Genomic DNA, 21,501 nt, shown 5'->3' on the forward strand with positions numbered 1-21,501 from the left:
GTCCACGTAAATTTTTTTCTGTCACAGAAAAAAATATAGAGCGCATTCCTGTTTAAAAAACCGGGATAAAAACTGTCCAACGTCCTTTCCCGGGACTCAAAACTATCTCTTTACCAAATATCAAAATCGGTTCAATGGTTTATGCGTGAATTCGTAACAGACAGACAGATAAAGTTTCTTTCGCATTTACTTGTATTATATTATTTAAAAGCAAGTAAAGCAGATTTTGGAATAGTCAGAAATATTACCGGTACCAACAACTTATATTTTTTTCGTTAAATGTTAATTATTATTTGACATCCTACGTTTAGGTATTTAGTTTGGCAATATGGCATTTAGTCAGGTACTCCAGAACTTCTTAAATAAATGTTACAAAAATATATGGCTTCTAAATACCCAATGTTTGCCAGGGGGGACAACAGTCCTCAAATCATTGATTGAAAATCTAGTCCTGTTGTCTCCCCTAGCCAGGGGGGACAACAGGATTTCGAAATCCTGTTGGCTCCCCCAGGGGGGCCAAGCAGGGGGGACAACAGGACTGCACCGATCAAACCTAATTTAGCTGAGTCGTCGAGCTCAATCACGACGGAACATTTAATTCCGAAAGGTGATTGTAATTGGAAACTACCCGTATTGTGGGAGCTTCTTCATGGAAATTGGAAATTATTTTCTATTCCGAGAATGGAGAAAACGGCTTCTGCCTCTGTATTCGGCAATAGTAAATGATTGTTTTGTAAATAAAAGGAGTTAGTATGATAATAATGGACTCTATACAATACAAATCAAGTAAAGTAAACGTGAATGTAACTCATGTTAGAATTTTAATGGGAAACCATCGATCCACGTTTATACACTATCGATTGTAGTAACCAATATAAGTTTTCGATGGCAACTCATAGAATTTACTTTGCAAGAATGACTACTTAGGCTAAGTTGCACCACCTAACTTTAACGGTAACTATGACGATAACCGGTGCTTTTTGTATGGAATTTGACAGATTTTTGACGTTTGTCAAGTTAAAGTATAATGGTTCAACCCGCCCTTAGTATCAAGACAACCGGATGTCCGTTAAAATTTCCAGTTACGGACTAATCGTCATCATCAGCCTATCGCTGAAGCTCTTGTGATTAAGCAGTTTTAAATGTAAACGGGACTATTCCCACCTCTCGTTCCCACCACTGCAACTCCTGTGTAGCCAGGATCTTGACCGCCACAAAAACCCAACCAATGAAGGTCTAGTTTGTCCCGGGGGAAAGTTAAACTGTCATTGGACCCGCAACTAAATTAATCAGAAGAACATAGGAGGAGTTCGAAATTAAGGTGCGACTTCCCTCCATTGCAAAGCGGATGACATGTGACAAACAAAAAACCTTTAAGAAAAATTTTAAAAGAAAAAAAAATAACTTCATAGCAGTCTTCTTCCAAGGACTTTAAAAAAGGAGGAGGATCTGTTTATCAGTACTTACTTACCTACCTACACCCGTGTGAAGCCTACATTCTCAAACAATGTAGAGTCAACACCTTCCGCAAAATCGATCAAAACTGTCAACATGCAACATCGAGAGATTTAGATTTATTCGATATATCGAGTCGCATCGATAGTTTCAATTATAACGCTCGCTCGGAGCCTGCAGCGGGTCAGTGGGTCACGAGATCGATCGCGCGTTCGAATCCCGGGACGTTCCCAACTTGTCTGTTGCGTAACCCTGTGAGGTTACATTTAGACCCCGGGGTCATTCCATCGTTTCGGGTGTTACGTTCGTACACACATATTCAACTATTTCATGTATTTTGAAATAGTATTTTAATAATGTTAGTGCCTTAATCTGTCCGTTTTTAGTTGTTTTATTTAAATAATAAAGTTTGTATAGCTTAGAATGTGGGATAACGAAAATATGAGTCGAAAAGTGTGCGTTTCGGGCGTTACGAGATTTTGCCTCTATGTTCTGACTGTTGCTGCATTTACTCGAAATTTAGCGAATTTTCTTAAGGAATCATACCTAAAACTTACAGGACTTCTAAAGTATGAAATTTACAAACCATGTAACATACAATCACTGTTAAATAAAACGTTTTACTATTTTTTTATACATTTTTTCTTTGTTTCGGGTGTTACAATGGTTCTGTTTCGGGTGTTACGAGTACGAAAATTCAACGTGTTTTATCGATAAAATCGGTGTTTTATTAGTCTCTAGGTACTACAAAATAAGGAGTACAACAAATAAACACAAATAGAGCGACTTCTGATTTGAAATTACGAAGCAGCTTTTTTTAAAAAATATACAAAGTTCAAGTTTAATTTTTCCTCAGAATCTAGCTTTTTCTATTGTTTTTGGCTTGAAATAGCATTACTTTAATTTCTAATTACGGTATTTATAGGAAATGTCAAACATCGACACTTTTTAGCAATACCTTAATTTTAGTGTTAAGTCGACATTTCAAAAAAGTCTTAAATTGAGAAATCTGACTCCTTTTCCGATGCCAGCGCTAGTGGGAGGTCAAAGGACCCTCACAGTAATACTTTTTCACTTCTCCAAGCAATATACACACAATATCGACATATAAATAAAAATGTAACACCCAAAACGTTTCGGGTGTTACAGTTTTTAATCAAGAAAGAAACATACTAAATTAGTATCATGCTCAGATATTAGCTAGTATTTGAAATCATTACTACCATGACCTTACTTTTACCAAATATTGTTACCCTAATCCGTGAGTAAGGTACAATAATAAAACAAATACCTGTTATTCTGTTTCGGGTGTTACATCGCCGAAGTAACAAGAAAACACACTTAAAACTTGATTTTTATCAATTTTTTGGGACTATGATGCTATCTACCAATACTATGATAAATACCCTCGAATCATATAGTGGCAAAACGTTTCACAGATATTTAGTTTTTTTTAAATCGTATTACTAATAATTAGAGAGAAAATGATCATTCAGACAGTTGACTTAAGTGTAGACTTTGAAGACTAATAACTTAAAAATTACTTGTTTCTTTCAGATTTTTTTTGTTGCACATTATAATTTGGAATGTATACTTTGAAAATTCATCAGATTTAATGCGAAAAGAACATATTTAGTTTTTCACCCTCGGTAACATTTGTCATGGAATGACCCCCCGTTAAAAGTAACACGAAATTTTTATTTGTTAAATAGTCAAAGATTCATGAAGTTCTGAATAAAAAGCCTCAATCTGTTCTTGAAAAGAGTTTAGGGTTTCGTTACGCAACTTAAAGCCGATAAAGTAGAGCAGTTAACAGTAACTGTTGTCGGCAGAGTCGCTTGTGAATCACAAAAAGTAGAGGTAGGTATCAAAATCACACAGGGCACTTCTTTTTTTTATGCATAACAAGGCAATCGCACTTGGTGTTAAATGAGATGCAGTCTAGGATTCTTTCTTTCTTTCTATTTTTAAAGTAGAGCTATCCTAGCCTGGAATTAAGTAGGTATGCCCTAAGAATCAAAATCCTTCGTTACCGGTAAAATAATTAATTGGCACCAAATATTATAAGACTGAAAATTTGTGAAACAATCTGAATCGGAATTACTGAATTTATTATGCAAAAATCTTTCGCGACTGGAAATTTATTATTTCTGCTAATATTCTTTCTGAGATATTTGATTCACGCGGGCGAAGCTTTAGTTGGCAATAATAAGTACCTAGATATTTACATAACAAATAGTTTGCCCTTCTGTTAGTCCAAAATTGTATCTTATTAGTTGTTAAAATCCACACGATAGAAAAAGAAGAAGGCTCTTGAAGAAGGCTGTTAACATTGGAAAACTCCACTTTAAAAAGACTCCGCTGTAAAAATCAATGCTGTGAGTTTATGTAAAACATTCTATGGAAGTTTTCCCAACGCAATATCGTTAAAATATACTATCCGATACGCATCATGACATCGCTATATTACGAATATGTTAGCAAATTGGTTTAAACGCACCTAACAAGATAAGCTAGACTAGAACGTTCTGCAGGCTATCAAGTTTGATATGAAAGCTTTCATCGTTCTGTAGTTCGCTTATCTTTGAAATCCCTTGTTTCAATTTTGCTGTACGTAAGTGCCTTTGGATTAAATGGAATACTAGTTAAATGCCTACAGTTTGCTTGTGTTTTGTTGTTACCTGATATAAATACGTATTTAGTAGCGCTTGAAATACAACAGGTAGCCTAATCAATATTTACTAATACATATTTTATAATTTGTTGGCACTTTAGAATTTCTGTAAGTAAGTAACACTCTTACATTGTAGAGCCGCGTCAAGATTCATCGCAAGTTTTTTCAAATAAGAGTAACAAACATTCATCCACACAATTTGAACTTTAGCTTTTAATGTTTACTTAATGTATAAGCCATAAAAATGCAATAAACTAATTTGATTTGAAAAATGTAATCAGCTATCTGTTATCTATTCATAGTAATAAGTTCTAACGAGTTAGGGGTAAGGTAATTGAAAAAGTTTATTATTTATTACCATACTGACATTTCTGACTCACGCGTAACTCTACTAATTCAATAATTTTAGTGTAATTTGTGGTCTGTGAACGCTAAACGTGATTTTACTGGTTTACATTCATAAATTTTATTTTGAGTAACGTTTAAAATTAAGCTATTAGATCTAACCATCAGTTAACCTCATTACAATATCAAAAGTTTAACCAGTACCTACTTATTATTATATGTATGTATTGTTCTATGGTTTAACGTACATTTAAATCCTCCAACTTTAATCGTTCAATCGGGCTGGCAAAAAAATAACTGGCTAACTTGAAAAGAACCCTAGTTTAAATCTAGAAAGGAGATCTGTACATCAAAGGGCATTAAGGCACCCCTCGGAAGGGACTCTCGTAGGGAGGGGCCAGACCCCTTCTAGGTCGGTTGTCCTTGACACGGATTTTGCCCTAGTCGTCTCAAATTCGAAGCCTCGTTCGCAAGTCAAGTAATTTAGTAGAGTAACTCGCTTTTTAACCGACTTCAATAAAAGGAGGAGGTTCTCAATTCGCTTGATTTTTTATGTAAGTATGTAGACCGATGACGCGAGATTTCTGAACCGATTTACGAAATTATTTTTTTGATCGATGCGAAAAAGTTGCCAAATTAGTGGGAAATTTATATTAACTAAACTAACTTGCTACTGTTCAAAAAATCGATCGCACTTTATCGCACTAGTCTAGTAATTAAGTAGAGTAGGTAACTCGCTTTTAGCAGAGTAAATACAATTTGTATAGTAACTAAACCACTCGCTACTGACCAAAACACTTTGGTCTAGTACAGTTAATTAGTGGTTTTAATGAACTCGACTAAACCGCCGAGTTCGGAATCACTTAGGTACTAGGTATACTTACCTGATAAGTGAGTGAGCAGTATCGCGTGATGGTGTTACTACTTGCCTGTGAAAATAAAACAAAATGGATAAGCACGACTAAACGATATAATAACCTACTCGACTAAATGTTTGGTGTTCAGACACGTTTAGTTTACTAAATTACTTGACCAGTGCGAACAAGGCTTAACACTAATAAGCTGTCGGATGTTGTCATTTGTACGTACTTGTAAATTGTGTTGGAGTTATGCAAAGGGTTAAAGGTAACGAAGAATGATTCAAAGGGGGAATTGTGAGGGTTTTGAAAGATCGGGCTGACGAAATGTTAAAAAGTTTAGGGTGTGACTAAAAATAAACTTGACGGAAAGGTTAAACATACAAAAGAAGTCCGTTATGGCTTCCTAATGGAAGTAAGTCTGTCGCCATAACAACAATGTAACAGCATTGTTGTATTCCGGCAATTAGAAGTAAGATAGCCAGTTCCTCTGTGGTTGAGGATTCTGGGTGAAGCTCGCTTCCACCTTCGGCCTGATCATCACTTACCATCAGGTGAGATACAGGCCAAGAGCTTATTCGTTGTTGATAAAAAAGTGCAATATAAATATCTATATTTACCAACGCGTAACCTTTTAGGTAGGTTAGGTCCTTAAAATTACATAATGCTAAATTATACTTTAGATTACGCTGTAAAGAACAAAACTTTTAAATACTTTATTTAATCGTAGAGTTGAATGGCATTGCTAAAAATCTAGTGGCATACCAGGTTTAGATAATATGAAAATTAGAAAATAACTGTTGAAGTTGTCAGTTAGCACGCAATATAACTTCAAAGTGTTTCTTTCTCTAAGCATACACATTATAATACTAGGAACTTGTATCTATCCCTACTAATATTTATAAATACGAAAGTAACTCAGTCTGTCTGTTAGGCTTTCCCGCCTAAACGACTGAACCGATTTTGATTTTGGTATAGAGATAGTTTGAGTCCCGGAAAAGACATAGGATAGTTTTTATCCCGGTTTTTGCAAAAGGTATGCGCGCAATAAAGTTCTTCTGTGAATCTGTGACGGAATATTTACGCGCGCTAAGTCACGGGTAAACACTAGTTTGAAATATTTTCCCACAGATCGCTAATACCACATCGAAAATAAAAGTACCTCTTAGTGTAATAGCCTGCAATGCGAACGATATCGCCATTTTGGGCATTTGCCAGGGCTTTCTATTGGAGCCACCTACGAGAGGTTTTCATTTCGCTGGCAAAATATTTGCTTTTATTTTCAATCTGACGTTTTTATAAGTTCTTTTGCCTTGATTTATTATCTTTCATTTTCATGATATAGACTTTAGACTGACTAGGTACAGTCAGCTTCAGATAGATCGAAGCGTCTAAGATAGCCAAAATGATTTGATATTCAATATTTCATATTAATGTACCCAATTAAAGTAAGCATATTGTTGGAGTACCCAAAGTAGTCAATCTATCTTAGCAACATTGTTCTCAACTCAATTTTATGTGAGCTGTCAGGATGTTCCAAAATATGTAGTAACTTGTTTTTTTTTTGTTTCAGGAACTTCACCAACATGGGCATCGACTAAAATGCCCGACCGCTAACCCTCACTAATCTTGTCCACGAAATGACCCTTGCTTCTACGGACGAGTGACAAAAAACCAACTCATACTTATGCACAGAGACGCTTCTAACGTCTTCAGGGATTCCTTAAAACTACGCCAAAAGCTACTGCAAAGGACAACAACATACTTTAAGGTGGCTGAGTTCGTCAAAAAAGACGCCATCCGATACTACACGTATGACTACGAAATACACCAAACCTAGTATTAAATATTATGAACATATTTATAGGTAACGATTATCACTCGAAAAATCTCGTTAAACTGAAAACTATCGCTTGAATAGACAATAATAAATCTAATTAGATAAATCGTCACGTATCAATTCCATTGCCATTGTCATTTAAGAAAACAAACGTCAATTTTGCGCGCGTAATTAATCCAAGATGGCGGCTAAGGCTGAGCCGATTGGTCCGAGAAACGGGCATGAGTTGGCGCCTTTGAATACGAGGGCGGATGGGAGTGAGCGGCCCCATGGGGTCACTATAGTTCTACAGGGGTCCCGGGGGTCCTTGCAGAGGGATGCCCCGGACGATCCGGACAGGGCGGCGTGGTCCGGGAAGCTGCAGTTCTTTCTGTCCATCATCGGGTACTCGGTCGGGCTGGGAAACATTTGGCGGTTCCCGTATTTGTGCCAGCAGAATGGTGGTGGTGAGTTGATTGTTCTTGAACTAAATAAGTTTTTTCGTTTGAAGTTTTAAGTTTTAATCCGCTCTATTATACAGGATGTTGATTTCAATCCTCACTATATTTATTTAGGTGATCTATTATAAACGCATTTATCTACAAAAAAAAATACAACCGAAAGTGGATTTTAGTGAATATTTTCCGTGCGACATCAACTGTACTGTGGCTCGCAATACTGCAATACGTTTACACTGCGGCACCATCGAAATACGCGGAACGCTCGCTCATCATGTCGGATAGCCTACTGAAGGAATCCACGTAAAGTAGGTAGTGTAAATAGGTATTTTTAGTAACTAAAGTTAAAGTTTGTTTTAATTTTTTTTACTAATCAGAATAGGCTACTTAAGTCATTGAACGCCGAGACGCTAGACACAATGGAAATTGTATTGTTCGAGGCTCACCGGTGAGCCGCGTGGCGTCCAACGTGTTAATCAACTCCCTAAATACCTATGGCGAGGATTGAAATCAACACCCTGTATATTTAGATCTAGAACTTAATATGTAATACCAATCAGTTTACAACTTCTCCTATCTTCTGAATAATTTGGTTTCTGATCCAAATAAGTTAGGTTAAAGCCCCTGGGTGGGACTAACTCAGCCTTAATTACAGTTGTAGTTGAGCTGTAAGGGGACGTGTAGTGGGAATAGTCGTAGGTTAACTAGTTACGTAATAGTTTAATAAGTTTTATGAGCATTTAAGACTAGCGAGATTACCCATAGAGAGAAACTCTCTTATTCTCACCGTAATATCGCTTAAATGATCTTTACGTAGGAAAGCTATACAACGTGCTCCTTATCTAGTTTTTTTTTTCAAAATTGTCACCTAGTCTTTTTGTGCAGACTTTTTATTGATAAGTGTATGAAAATTATGAATTATTTCAGTGAAAAATTAAGTTTTTAAATAATTTCGTATGAAAAAATAAGTCGAAAAAAATTGTTGAATAACAAAAAATTTAATACCATTCCATTCTTTGTAGTGGTCTTATTAATACCCTAGAGTTCCAGGAAATCAAAAAGAGCTTGTTGTATAATTTATCATCTTCCAAAGATTAATGTGTGTGACGTCACGGGCAAGTAGTCTTCGCAAATCCAATCTAGTGAATAAATAAATTATGCAAGGTTACGTCACTACACACATAAATGAGCATGTAATTTTATCTGGGGTCGTTAACTCTTGTTGGAAACGTGGATAAGTACCATTACATAGCACGTGCTCGACTTTACTAATTACGTGTCATGCAAATCCAACCTGAATAAGGGTCAAATTACATGTTGATAAAATAATCTTAGAAAAAGTGTCTCGTAGCATAGATGGTAATTACCTCCAATGTATCATTATTTGCCTTTCTTAATTGTTCAATAGGGATGTTTCCTGCCTGGGTAAAAAAGCAAGAGTTTTAATTAGTCCGTCAGTTAGCTTATCAAAAACGTATTTTACTCCACACGTATTTTTCACTTTTTAAAACTAATGAAAATGTAAAGAGATAAAGCGTGCCAAAGTTCTAAAGAAAAGGCCCGTGACGTCAGTGAGTGCGTAAAAGTGCAGCACTTTGTGACGTGCGGAACTTCAACGCACTACAACTTTGTAATTATTTGTTTGATTGACAATTAAAAATATACTTGTCCAATATTTTTTTATATTAAAATTGACGGACTATACAATTTTTTTTAGGAAACTAGCCTATTAGATGTATTTTTTAATATGCTCACTTTTTACTTTTTGTGTACTAATGCTGAAAACATATTTCATGCTATAACTTATTGAAGTGGCATCAAAATCTGTCTATTTGTCTTTTCCTGAAGAAGGAACAAACATCGTAAAAGTAACGTTGTTTTCCCTGGTTTAAATATTAAAGAAAGATTAAAGATCATTTATTCACCGAGACAAGGTAAAACATTATTCATTTGTTTTACAATCAATTTATTTTATTCAGTTCACCAATTGAAATAATAGTAATTACCATAAGTCACTACACCTTCAATACTACGTAAACATTTGTGATGATTGAAACATTCTTTAAAAATGTATAAATAAATATTAATTAATGCCGTAACACATGTGTTAAAACAATGATGTCAATTTTAGCATTCCATTTTAAACTTCAATGCCGTCTCTTTTATATCCCGTATATCAAAAGAAGACAGCATGCTTTCATTGAAATCAGTACCGAAATTACAGTGGTTTATTTTTAGGTCTTTCGCGTCGACTATTGATCCGATGCTACGGACTACGGGCTACGCCGTAGCTCGTAGCGTGGGTGTCTACGACATCTGCCGCTTGATTGCGATTTACATAATGTTGTTTTGTTTTATGACGGTCATTTGCATTGTATACAGTACAGTACACTTTTGTAGAGTTTGTTCTATTTTAACAACTTATGATGCAGTGTTTAACTCGACTTGTGCGTTACGTAATTCTTACATAAGTTAAATCTTCCGGTACTTAAGAATTTCAAAAAATGGATAACATACTTAAAACGTAGGTAGGTTTTACATACGAACTCTAAATACTTATGAATATAATTTATTGCAAAACCATAATGTATCTAAGTAGGAACATGTGGATTTTACAAAATAAATGAGAACATAGTTGGGCGCGTTTTGGGCTCTTTTTAAACTTTCCTATGCTTGCAATAATCCATTGCAAGTATGTATATTTCACCTTCTTATTCAGTCGACCTGATTATTAACTTTTTTTTGTTCCACCATAGAATCCAACTGTGAACCTATCACAAGATAGCGTGCTTCCTAGCTGTACCTCCCTAAATATAATATGCACACGTTACTACTAGATAGCTACATTCAGAGCTTGGCAATTTGCTAGACATGTAGCATTGTCTCCAGAGAGAAGTCCACCTGAATTTTTCAGTATTCTTCAGAGCAGAATGAAAAATAGGTTCCCATCTCTCCCGGGGGAGTTCTCAGCCCGAATACAATGCCTAGTATTGTAGCTTTCGTAAATAATTTGGCCGACATTACACATTCTGGGAAAATAAAAGAGCTTTTAGAGCGTTGTTGGTGTGTTTTAATTGACCTATAAATGACGTCATGAAGTAGGTTGGGCTGGAAACTTTTTTTGTGGCGAGTTTTAGGTTTAATTTGGCAATGTTAATGGTTCCTATTTGAATCTCGCCGGAACTGAACACAAATGAAATGAAAACTTCCTCCTTTTCTTAAAATAGGTTAAAAATAAGTGACATAAATAACACTGCAGTGAACGACCGGCGAAGCCTGCATAGAATTCGCCTTTGTGTGCAGTTTACCGTAGAAAAGTTTAATGGAATTTTTTATTACTAAGTTATTATACCGAGGTCATAATGTAAAATAAAACACTCTCCTAAATCTCAACATACCTACAGAATTGAAGAGTGTTTAATTAATTTCACACTGAATTAATTTCAAAAACCTACTATCCTATAAACTTGCTGAGGACCCAACCCAGATGACTCAATATAGCATGCCATTGAAAACTGAAGATACCCCATCGGTGGGGGATGCTGCATGCTCAATGAACATGTTGAGAAATATTCTGCTATCTTATAGTAACGTTGCTCCAGAGTCAAAACATTGGTAAATTTTTGTTCACAGGCGCCTTCCTGATTCCCTTCATGATCATGCTAATCCTGGAAGGAATCCCGCTCTTCCTGATCGAGATGGCCATCGGGCAGAAGATGCGTCTGGGTTCCCTGGGCGTCTGGAACACCATCCACCCCTGGCTGGGAGGCATTGGGATCTCCAGCTGCGTAGTCACGCTGTTCGTGGCTCTGTACTACAACGTCATTATCACTTGGGTGTTCTTTTACCTGTTCAATAGCATCCGGGTGAGTCATAGATATATAGAGAGATGCCAACTAATGCGCTGAGTTAGCAATACAGTGTCGCATTAGAAATTCACACACACAAAGTAATCAAAATATGTGCTCTTTATCCACTGCGGTATCAGTACTCAACGTTCGAATAATCTTTAGTACCTACTACGCAAGCAATGTAAACTGTTAACATTATGACATCGCTGCTGTCATCATTGCTTTCACGAACAATGTGTTCTGTTTTTGGGCATATTGCTGCGACACCGGCCCCACCCCCTTGTCACATCTCCTATTGGTTTCTGTGATCTGTGGCCGTGTGTCTACCTATTGCAAATGTAGCGTTGGACATCCACCCATAAGGACAGACAAAGATTGCAGGAGAGCGCTAGATTCTGGCCAATCTGGAAATCATCAGGGGAAGCCTATGTTCAGTTCAGCAGTGGACGTTCTGTGGCCTGAAATGATGATGAGGTTTCATAAGTATTTGGGTATAGCTGGGAGACATCGGGATCTCCAGTCACGCTGTTCGTGGCTCTGTACTACAATGTCATCATCACTTTGGTGTTCTTCTACCTGTTCAATAGTATTCGGGTGAGAATATTGCAAACGTAGGGTAGGATGTACCTATTAGATAGGTGGACAGATGTCCTTGTAAAGATTGCAGGAGAGCTCTTGTGGGCCGTTTCCAACAGGCCAATCTGGAAACTATTGTAAGAAGCCTTCGTTCAGTAATAGACGGTCTGTGGCCTGAAAATTAAATGATGATGATTTGCAGGAAAACATAAATAACTAGACATCGAACAGTGATAATGTGAGATGAAAAAAGTAAAAATAAAGATTCACGGATGCACGCCATTATGGACCTTCTTGTATGAAGCATATTGGAGAGACTTCTATTAATCACTAACGAACATCGACATTGGCTTAAAAAATGATGCTGTTCATCCTTCATCTTTTAGTTTCCTAGTTTGTTTCCAACTAATCAACACGTAATATTTTTTCCAGCTGACAGCAGACCAGCTCCCCTGGGCTCACTGTCCCCAAGACAACGGGACAGCAGAAGAGGAGTGCACCAAGGCCACAGCAACGGTCTACTTCTGGTACCGCGAGGCTCTGGACGCGGCCCCTAGTATTGAGGAGCCTGGTGTGCCTCGATGGTGGATCGTCCTCTATCTGCTACTGGCTTGGATTATCGTCTTCTTCATTGTGATGAAGGGCATCCAGAGCAGTGGGAAGGTTGGTGTGACGCACTTCGGTTTAGATATTTAACTAACAGTTAAACTTACTTAGTACTTTTAGGTCTTGGTTACTTAATAGTGGCTTGCAGTGTTGAAAATGTTCCCGTTACCAATATTTTTTTATAAATATCCAATCTGTTGTGTTAACATTCAGAAAGCAGGTCCTGACAGAAAGTGTAACTTGAACTAACTTTATGGAACTGTAGTAATGTTATGAAAAAAATAACATACGTCTGTTGATTAGTCCTACATAAAGATTGTTTTTTGTTTCAGGTGGTATACTTCACGTCTCTGTTCCCGTACGTCGTGTTGACAATCTTCTTCATCAGAGGCATCACCCTGCCAGGGTCGACAGACGGCGTCATCCACATGTATAAGCCGAAGGTATGTTTTTAAAAAGAGTACCTAGTACCTTTTAGTAGGTACGACAAATAGGTAACCGGTGGTGATCAAGTTAAATGTGGTTTTTATTAACCATCCTCATTTCAGAGCTGGATAATAAGCTGTTTGGATATGGTATGGCTAGACGCTACCCCATTCTTGTCATTGAATTCCCATCGGTTTCCAAGACAGTTACCTACTATCTCCTGGGATTTCTCAACCTTCATTAGTAGGATATGAAAGAAAGGAAGTCGAAGCCTAACTTCGAACTCCTCCTTAAGCTCTTCTGATTAATTTTGTTGCGGGTCCATTCAAAGTTTAACTTTCCCCCGGGACAAACTTGGCCTTCACTGGTTGGGTTTTTATTGGCAGTCAAGCTGTAGATCCTGGCTACACAGGAGCTGCAGCGGTGGGTACGAGAGGTGGGAATAGTCCCGTAGACGCTCTTAGTACGATGCTACTTTTCACTAGATGGATATGATGATAATAACATCCTGACTGGGTAATACAAATTTTAGAAATGTTCATTATTCTTCACAGCTGGAAATGCTGCTCCAGCCTACAGTCTGGTTAGACGCAGCCACCCAAGTGTTCTACTCCTTCGGCCTGGCCTTCGGCTCGCTGATCGCGTTCGGCTCCTACAACCCGCCCAACAACAACTGCGTGCGCGACGTGCTGCTGGTCTCCGTGTGCAACGCGCTCACCGCCATCTACGCGTCCGTCGTCATCTTCAGCATCCTCGGGTTCAAGGCTTACACCATGACGGAGCACTGCATCGCCAAGTGAGTGAGCTGGTTCCCTTTCATCACTTTCTTAGCTAGGTTTCATTGGAGATTCTGGATGAACAGGAGTTGCATAAGGGATTGAGGATCCTGGCCGTATAAGAGTTGCAGTGAGGGATCTAGAGGTGGGATATTCCCCTTTGCTGCAGGATTTTTGAAGAATCAAGTAAATTGCGCTTAATTAAGACGCAACTAAGATATGGCTAGACTCCAGCTAGCTAGCTTCTAGCTGCTAGCCAGCTCCTATCTTCTAACTCCTGGCTGCTAGCTCCTGTTTGCTGGCTAGATCCTGGTTGCTAGCTAGCTCCTGGTCGCTAGCTAGCAATGGCCGCTAGCTAGCAATGGCCGCTAGCTAGCTTCTGGTTGTTAGCTAGACTCTTGCTAGCTAGCTTCAAGCTAGCTCCTAGTTTGGCTCCTACAACCCGCCCAACAACAACTGCGTGCGCGACGTGCTGCTCGTGTCCGTGTGCAACGCACTCACCGCCATCTACGCGTCCGTCGTCATCTTCAGCATCCTCGGCTTCAAGGCCTACACCATGACGGAGCACTGCATCGCCAAGTGAGTCGCCTTCACTTTCCAGTGGTTGGGTTTCTTTAGCAATCAAACTGCAGATCCTTGAGTACTAGAGATGCACCAGGAATCGAGAATTCAGGAGGTAGGATAGGTCTCGTTTGTTGCAGATATTTTAAGAATCTATCTAGACTCCTGCTAGCTAACTCCTAGCTCCAAGCTAGCTCCTGGCTGCTTGCTAACTCCTGGCTGCTAGTTAGCTCCTGGCTGCTAGCTAGCTCATGGCTGCTAGCTAGCTCCTAGATACTAGCTAGCTCTTAGCTGCTAGATAACTCGTAGCTAGCTCCTAGCTGGTAGGTAGCTCCTGGCTGCTAGCTGGCTCCTTGCCACTAGCGGGCTCCTGGGTTCTAGCTATTCCTGGCTGTTAGCTAGACTCCTGCTATCTGCTAGCCAGCTTCAAGCTAGCTCCTAGTCCGGCTCCTACAACCCGCCCAACAACAACTGCGTGCGCGACGTGCTGCTCGAGTCCGTGTGCAACGCGCTCACCGCCATCTACGCGTCCGTCGTCATCTTCAGCATCCTCGGGTTCAAGGCTTACACCATGACTGAGCACTGCATCGCCAAGTGAGTGAGCTGGTTAATAAGATTTCATTGGAGGCCAAGCTATAGATTCTGGAGGAACAGGAGTAGCAGTGAGGAATTTTTTGAAGAATCTAAAGCAAAATATAGCTAGACTCCTGCTGGCTGCTAACTAGCTTCTAGCTGCTTCGCTGCTGCAGCTTCTTGCTAGCTCTTGACTGTCATCTTCAGAATCCTCGGGTTCAAGGCCTACACCATGACGGAGCACTGCATCGCCAAGTGAGTGAGCCGAGTCCCTTCCATCAGTTTCAGTTTCATTGGAGATTCTAGATGAACAGGAGTTGCATAAGGGATGGAGGATCCTGGCCGCATAAGAGTTGCAGTGAGGAACCGAGAGGTGGGATATTCCCCTTTGCTGCAGGATTTTAGAAGAATCAAGTAAATTGAGCTAAATTAAGACGCAACTAAGATATGGCTAGACTCCAGCTAGCTAGCTTCCAGCTGCTAGCCAGCTCCTATCTTCTAACTAACTCCTGGCTGCTAGCTCCTGTTTGCTGGCTAGATCCTGGTCGCTAGCTAGCTCCTGGCTGTTAACTAGACTCCTGCTAGCTGCTAGCTAGCTTCAAGCTAGCTCCTAGTTCGGCTCCTACAACCCGCCCAACAACAATTGCGTGCTGCTCGTGTCCGTGTGCAACGCGCTCACCGCCATCTACGCGTCCGTCGTCATCTTCAGCATCCTCGGTTTCAAGGCCTACACCATGACGGAGCACTGCATCGCCAAGTGAGTGAGCTGGTTCCCTTCCATCACCTTCTTAGCTGGGTTTCATTGGAGATTCTGGATGAACAGGAGTTGCAGCGATGAAACGAGAGTTGGGATTTCTCCCTAGCTAGCTCCTGGCTGCTAGCTAGCTCCTAGCTAATCCGTCGTCATCTTCAGCATCCTCGGGTTCAAAGCCTATACCATGACCGAGAACTGCATTGCCAAGTGAGTGAGCTGAGTCCCTTCCATCAGCTTCTTAGCTGGGTTTCATTGGAGACCAAGCTGTAGATTCTGGATGAACAGGAGTGGCATTGAGACCCAGAAGTTGGATACATTTGAAGCTTGCTGCAGGATTTTGAAGCATTAGGTAAATTACGCTAATTAGCACATACCTTAATAGGTAGGTTTTTATGCCACGTGCAAGGTTTATCCTGGCTACACAGGAGTTGCAGCCATGGGAATGAGAGGTGGGAGGTCCTGTTAGTTAAAATAATATTATTAATATGTCGTCTGGTACACTTATTTAGTTACCTATTTTCATTAACTTGTTTCTTTACAATTTCCTTTACTTTGGATTTTATTACGAGTTTTCTAAAATAACTTTCTGAGCTCTACAAGTATCAACAAAGCTATACTACAGTGAATCAAAACATAAGTTAATTTATAGACGTATGCCTATCAAAATAATAACACAAATGGTGATGGCTAACATACATGTTTCTCTGAAAGCGTTTTTATGGTCCACACAAGGCGCGCCATAAAGCTACACTATACGTTTATGGCGACCATTCCCGCCTTTACGAGATTCTTCATTGATTCACACAATTAGAGAAGGGATTTCAGATTCACGATTGAATTTGTAATGATATTACTGCGGTAAATGGACAAGCAGTTGGAATACAACAGGGGAATTTTATGTTTATGTAGGTAGATTATGTACTACTTGAATTTGTGCTTCCTTTGTCTTGAAATTATTAGTGTAAGACTAAGTAACTCATATTCATGGAATCTTTCATGGCGCCTACTGGAATGTATTTAAAATTGGCGCCCAACATGGTGGGTTATTACTTGACGGTATTTGATTCAACTTTACAATATAAGTACCTTAGCTACATCAGAATAGCACAAGTAGGTTGTAATTTATTGATCCACGCGACGACGCGTGTAGCTGGAAACATTACATAAGGCGTATTTATATTGTGCAAATATTGGAGTTCCAACCTTGAATCTATTGATACTTAAGTATCGCTTACACGATTGATCGTTTTTAAATAAGACCAATTAACTATAGGACAGAATCGATGGTATTTTGAATAAGTATGAACATGTGGAAGTGCGCACATTACACCAATTTGGTATCGGCCAATTCCTCATACAAATTCGAAGGCGACTCCACTATTGACCGACAAAAAGTCGTAGTCTTCGGTATGTCTAATGATTGAGGACCAAAACAAGCATCAAGTTCTTAGCATGGTTTTGTTCCACGAATAAAGAATCTATTCTCTCTAGAATAAAGCCTTAAACCCCGTGTTCTTTGACAGGCAAATCAAGTTCCTGGCCACGCACCACTTCGGCGGGTTCACCCTGAACTCGACCGCGGATTACTACCGGGAGCACTTCCCGCTGCTGAATCAGACGCAGATGGCGCAGATGAATGTCACGGAGTGCACCATCGGCAGGCAGCTGGAGGAGGTAACGTAGCAGAAGACTTTTAACATAAGGGCCTTGCCACATTGGCAGATTGCAAGCGTTTGCATCGCCGCTTTGAAAACGCTTGCAATCCGCCAGTGTGGCAGCTCACTAATAGTAACGAAGCGGAGTTTGGAGATTATAGACTACGTTTCCTATTAAACGCTTTACGGCGTAGTTTAGTTACTTACTCGACAGTTTCTTTGTTTTTTATTGGGGATGCTCCCATGAGACAGGCCTACCCTAGTGTGGGGGTCATAGAATCTGTGCACCAAGGCATGGACACAAGATGCTATACTACCGGGAGCACTTCCCGCTGCTGAATCAGACGCAGATGGCACAGATGAACGTCATGGAGTGCACCATCGGCAGGCAGCTGGAGGAGGTAACGTAGCAGAAGACTTTAAACTTAATAGTAACGCAGCGCGGAGTTTGGAGAACTTAGGCTACGCGGCATATGGTCAGCGTCACACGTTTCTCTATGGATGCCATAAAAAACGACGACGTCAACGTCTAAAGAGACTAGGTACACATTTCTATAGTAAGCATTGTGACCGCAATACTTGCCCTGTCCCCCAAGACACAGTAAACTTACTCGACAGTTTATTTGTTTTTTATTGGGGATGCTCCCATGACACAGGCGTAGCCTTCGTGTGGCTGTCATAGAATCTTGTGTTGGTACACAAGGTTGGCATGGATTACTACCGGGAGCACTTCCCGCTGCTGAATCAGACGCATATGGCGCAGATGAACGTCACGGAGTGCACCATCGGCAGGCAGCTGGAAGAGGTAACGCAGTGGAGTTTGTCTTAGGGAGGTTTCACAGCTCTCCGGGAGATCCTGGTTCCTGGAACGGACACACATCTAGGGTGCTAGAATATTTCAGAGTAAATTCAGAGCATCGCAAGTGTTACCCGTACGCGTCTCCCGTGCACGGGCGGTCTGTACTGATCTCCTGGAGAGCTGTGAAACCTCCCTTACCCCCGAATCTTGACCCCTTAGACACAGTAAACATATTCGACAGTTTCTTTGTTTTTAATTTGATATGCCCCACGAGGCAGGCCTACCCTAGTATGGGAGTTATAATCTGTGCACCATGGCATGGACACAAGATTCTATTACTACCGGAAGGACACTTGAACTGTCCCCCTAGATACAGAGTATGTTCCGATATAGCACTACGTTTACAGCTCAGTGCTCTCACTGGTAGGTTAGAGAGCCCATACCAACTGTAAACTTTTTATCTGAGTTTTTAGAACGGGAAATGGGTGCGTCTATGAGGGCCGTTAGTGTCAGACCGAATCGCTAATGTCAGGGCCATTTCAGATTAGCCTCAATAGTGTTCAGGCAAGCCATCTTGAATCTGACACTGGCGCAGTTCTGCTGCTATTGATGAGGCAATAATTTGTTGTTTTATGAAATGCCGCGTTAAGACTTTAGTATCAGACCTGACACTAAAAAATCTGACCTTTATAAATGTACAAAAAATAACATAAATCATCCTTAACCGTTTACTTCCAGGCGGCCGAAGGCACCGGACTAGCCTTCATAGTATTCACACAAGCCATCCTCAAGCTGACTCCAGCGCCGTTCTGGTCGATCACCTTCTTCCTGATGCTCCTGTCGCTCGGACTCGGCAGCCAGATCGGCATCATGGAGGGCATGCTGTGTACCATCTTCGATATCGACTTCTTCAAGCGACTGAGCAAGCCGGTTATCACAGGTCACTTATAACTTATTTTGTCCTAAAATGAGCCTATACTAAAGCCCGGTCTGTGAGCACGTAGAATTTTGTCCAATGACCCCAAGCTACCCATCCTTATCTCTCGCGCGTAATTATATTGCTGTCGCGAATGTGCAGTGAGTGTGCGAGCGCGACAGCAACATAATATATAATAGCGCGAGCGATAAGGATGGGTAGCTTGGGGTCATTGGACAAAATTCTACGTGCTCGCAGACCAAACTATAGCAGCCTATAGGAGTATATACTGCTGGAGACAGGCCTGCTCTGAACGGACCATATTATCCTGTTTTCAACTTGTCACATCCAGCTTTTGTCAGTGACCACCTCAGATCATAGATGATCTGAGGTGACCACGCAATTAAGGCAAGTTGTCTTACCCTTGCTGAGTCACGCACGGTCTCCACTTTAGGACTCGTGATTCTTCGACAGATTGACCAGCGCACTACAACTTCAGCTTTTGATCCGGAGTCTTTCTCTATCGGACTAAATAAATATTTTTAAGGGCGTCTTCAAATAAGGCGCGTGAGAAAGCGCTGCAGTGGCGCGGCAACAGTCACTAATAGTATTGATATAATTTTTAGAAGCGCAGTTGCAGCGCCACTACCAAAGTGACACCTTAACAAAGACATGCGGCTGTTGCGCTTCTAGAAATGAGGGTTTTCGCGAATGAAAGATCCGCTAGATGGCGGGACGTGGATGTGGGGTCTGACTGCTGCGTGATTGGTGGATTTGACATATCTGTCAAAGTCATGTCAAAAATAACCAATCATGCAGCATTTGGACCTCGCGTCTACGTATTGCCATCTGGCGGATTTTTCATTCGCGAAAACCCTCATTGTATGAAAACTAGTATGGCGTACTAATTGCAGCGCTTCCCCACTCGTCTAATTTGAAGGCGCCCTAAGATCTTTTGTAACCATTTATATCTTTCCGCAGGCGTGGTGTGCGTATTCTGCTTCCTGGTGGGTCTGATCTTCACGACTGGCGCGGGCGAGTACTGGCTCAAGATGTTCGACTCCTTCGCCGGCACCGTCGGGCTGGTGGTGGTGGCTCTTATGGAGATGATAGCGGTCATCTACATTTATGGACACGAGCGGTGAGTTTTATGTCCTTGGTCTTAAGGTTTGAGCTCCTGTGGCAGAAATTGAAGACGTTAAACATCACCTGTTGGGTCTGATGTTCTTGAGTACCAGCTTTTAAGATGTTCGACTTTATGTCTTTGGTCATCATCATCATTTCAGCCACTAGACGTCCACTGCTGAATAAAGGCCTACCCCAATGATTTACATATCGCCCGGTTGGTAGCGGTCTGCATTCAGCGCCTTTCTGCTACCTTTATGAGGTCGTCGGTCCACCTAGTGGGGGGCCTGCCCACACTACGTCTTCCAGCCCGTGGTCGCCACTCGAGAACTTTTCTGCTCCAACGGCCATCATCTCTACGAGCTATGTGCCCCGCCCACTGCCACTTGATTTTAGCAATTCTGCGGGTTATATTGGTCACTTTGGTTGTCTTGCGGATCTCCTCATTTCGCGCGCGAGTACTGGCTCAAGATGTTCGGGCTGGTGGTGGTCGCTCTCATGGAGATGATAGCGGTCATCTACATTTATGGACACGAGCGGTGAGTTTTATGTCTTTGGTCTTAAGGTTTGGGCTCCTGTGGCAGAAGTTGAAGACGTTAAAACATCACCTGACTCTTTATTTCTCATGGAGATGATAGCCGTCATCTACACATAAATGGACACGAGCGGTGAGTTTTATATTTTGCTTGTGAGGATCTGAGACGTGGTCGCTTACTATGGGCTTCATAAGAAGGCTCAAGGTCACCTAAATAGCGATGGAGCTCGGAGTTTCCCTGTGTTGTGGAATTAGAAATGAGGAGATCCGCAGGAAATTCAAAGTGACTGACATTGTTTAACTCAAGTGGCAGTGGGCGGGGCACATAGTTCATAGAGCTGATGGTCGTTGGGGCAGAAAAGTTCTCGAGTAGCGACCACGGTACGGAACACCATGCACAAGTGTGGGCAGGCCTCCCACTAAATGAACCGACGATCTGGTGAAGGGACGCCGGAAATAACTGAATATGGGACCGGCCGTTTTGGAAATCCTTGGGGAAGGCCTTTGTCCAGCAGTGGACGTCATTTGGCTGAAACGAACAATATTCAATTCTTATTCGATTGTTTTCCTTCGCAGGTTCACCAACGATATCTACGAGATGACGGGCTACAGACCAGGACTGTACTGGCAGATCACCTGGCGCTACGTCGGGCCGTTCATCGTATCCGGGATCCTGGTCTCCTCTATCGTGTCTATGCTCATCAAGCCGCCGGAGTACAGCGCCTGGGACGCTGCCGAGG

At 40.9% G+C, this 21,501-nt stretch overlaps 1 protein-coding gene across 1 annotated transcript in view; it reads left to right on the forward strand.

Annotated features, from left to right (window-relative positions):
* Window positions 1–21,501, forward strand: part of LOC135082774 (sodium- and chloride-dependent transporter XTRP3) — a 41,750-nt gene that overhangs the window by 6,103 nt on the left and 14,146 nt on the right. Inside the window, exons 2-10 of the mRNA XM_063977540.1 lie at window positions 6,905–7,617; window positions 11,242–11,474; window positions 12,468–12,698; window positions 12,974–13,084; window positions 13,622–13,863; window positions 17,255–17,405; window positions 18,924–19,125; window positions 20,083–20,242; window positions 21,338–21,500. Of these exons, the coding sequence (XP_063833610.1) occupies window positions 7,353–7,617; window positions 11,242–11,474; window positions 12,468–12,698; window positions 12,974–13,084; window positions 13,622–13,863; window positions 17,255–17,405; window positions 18,924–19,125; window positions 20,083–20,242; window positions 21,338–21,500 (1,758 nt within the window). The 5' untranslated portion in view covers window positions 6,905–7,352. The remainder of the gene's footprint in view (window positions 1–6,904; window positions 7,618–11,241; window positions 11,475–12,467; window positions 12,699–12,973; window positions 13,085–13,621; window positions 13,864–17,254; window positions 17,406–18,923; window positions 19,126–20,082; window positions 20,243–21,337; window position 21,501) is intronic.

Source organism: Ostrinia nubilalis, chromosome 22 (genome assembly GCF_963855985.1).
Source record: "Ostrinia nubilalis chromosome 22, ilOstNubi1.1, whole genome shotgun sequence".
NCBI classification, from domain to species: Eukaryota; Metazoa; Arthropoda; class Insecta; order Lepidoptera; family Crambidae; genus Ostrinia; species Ostrinia nubilalis.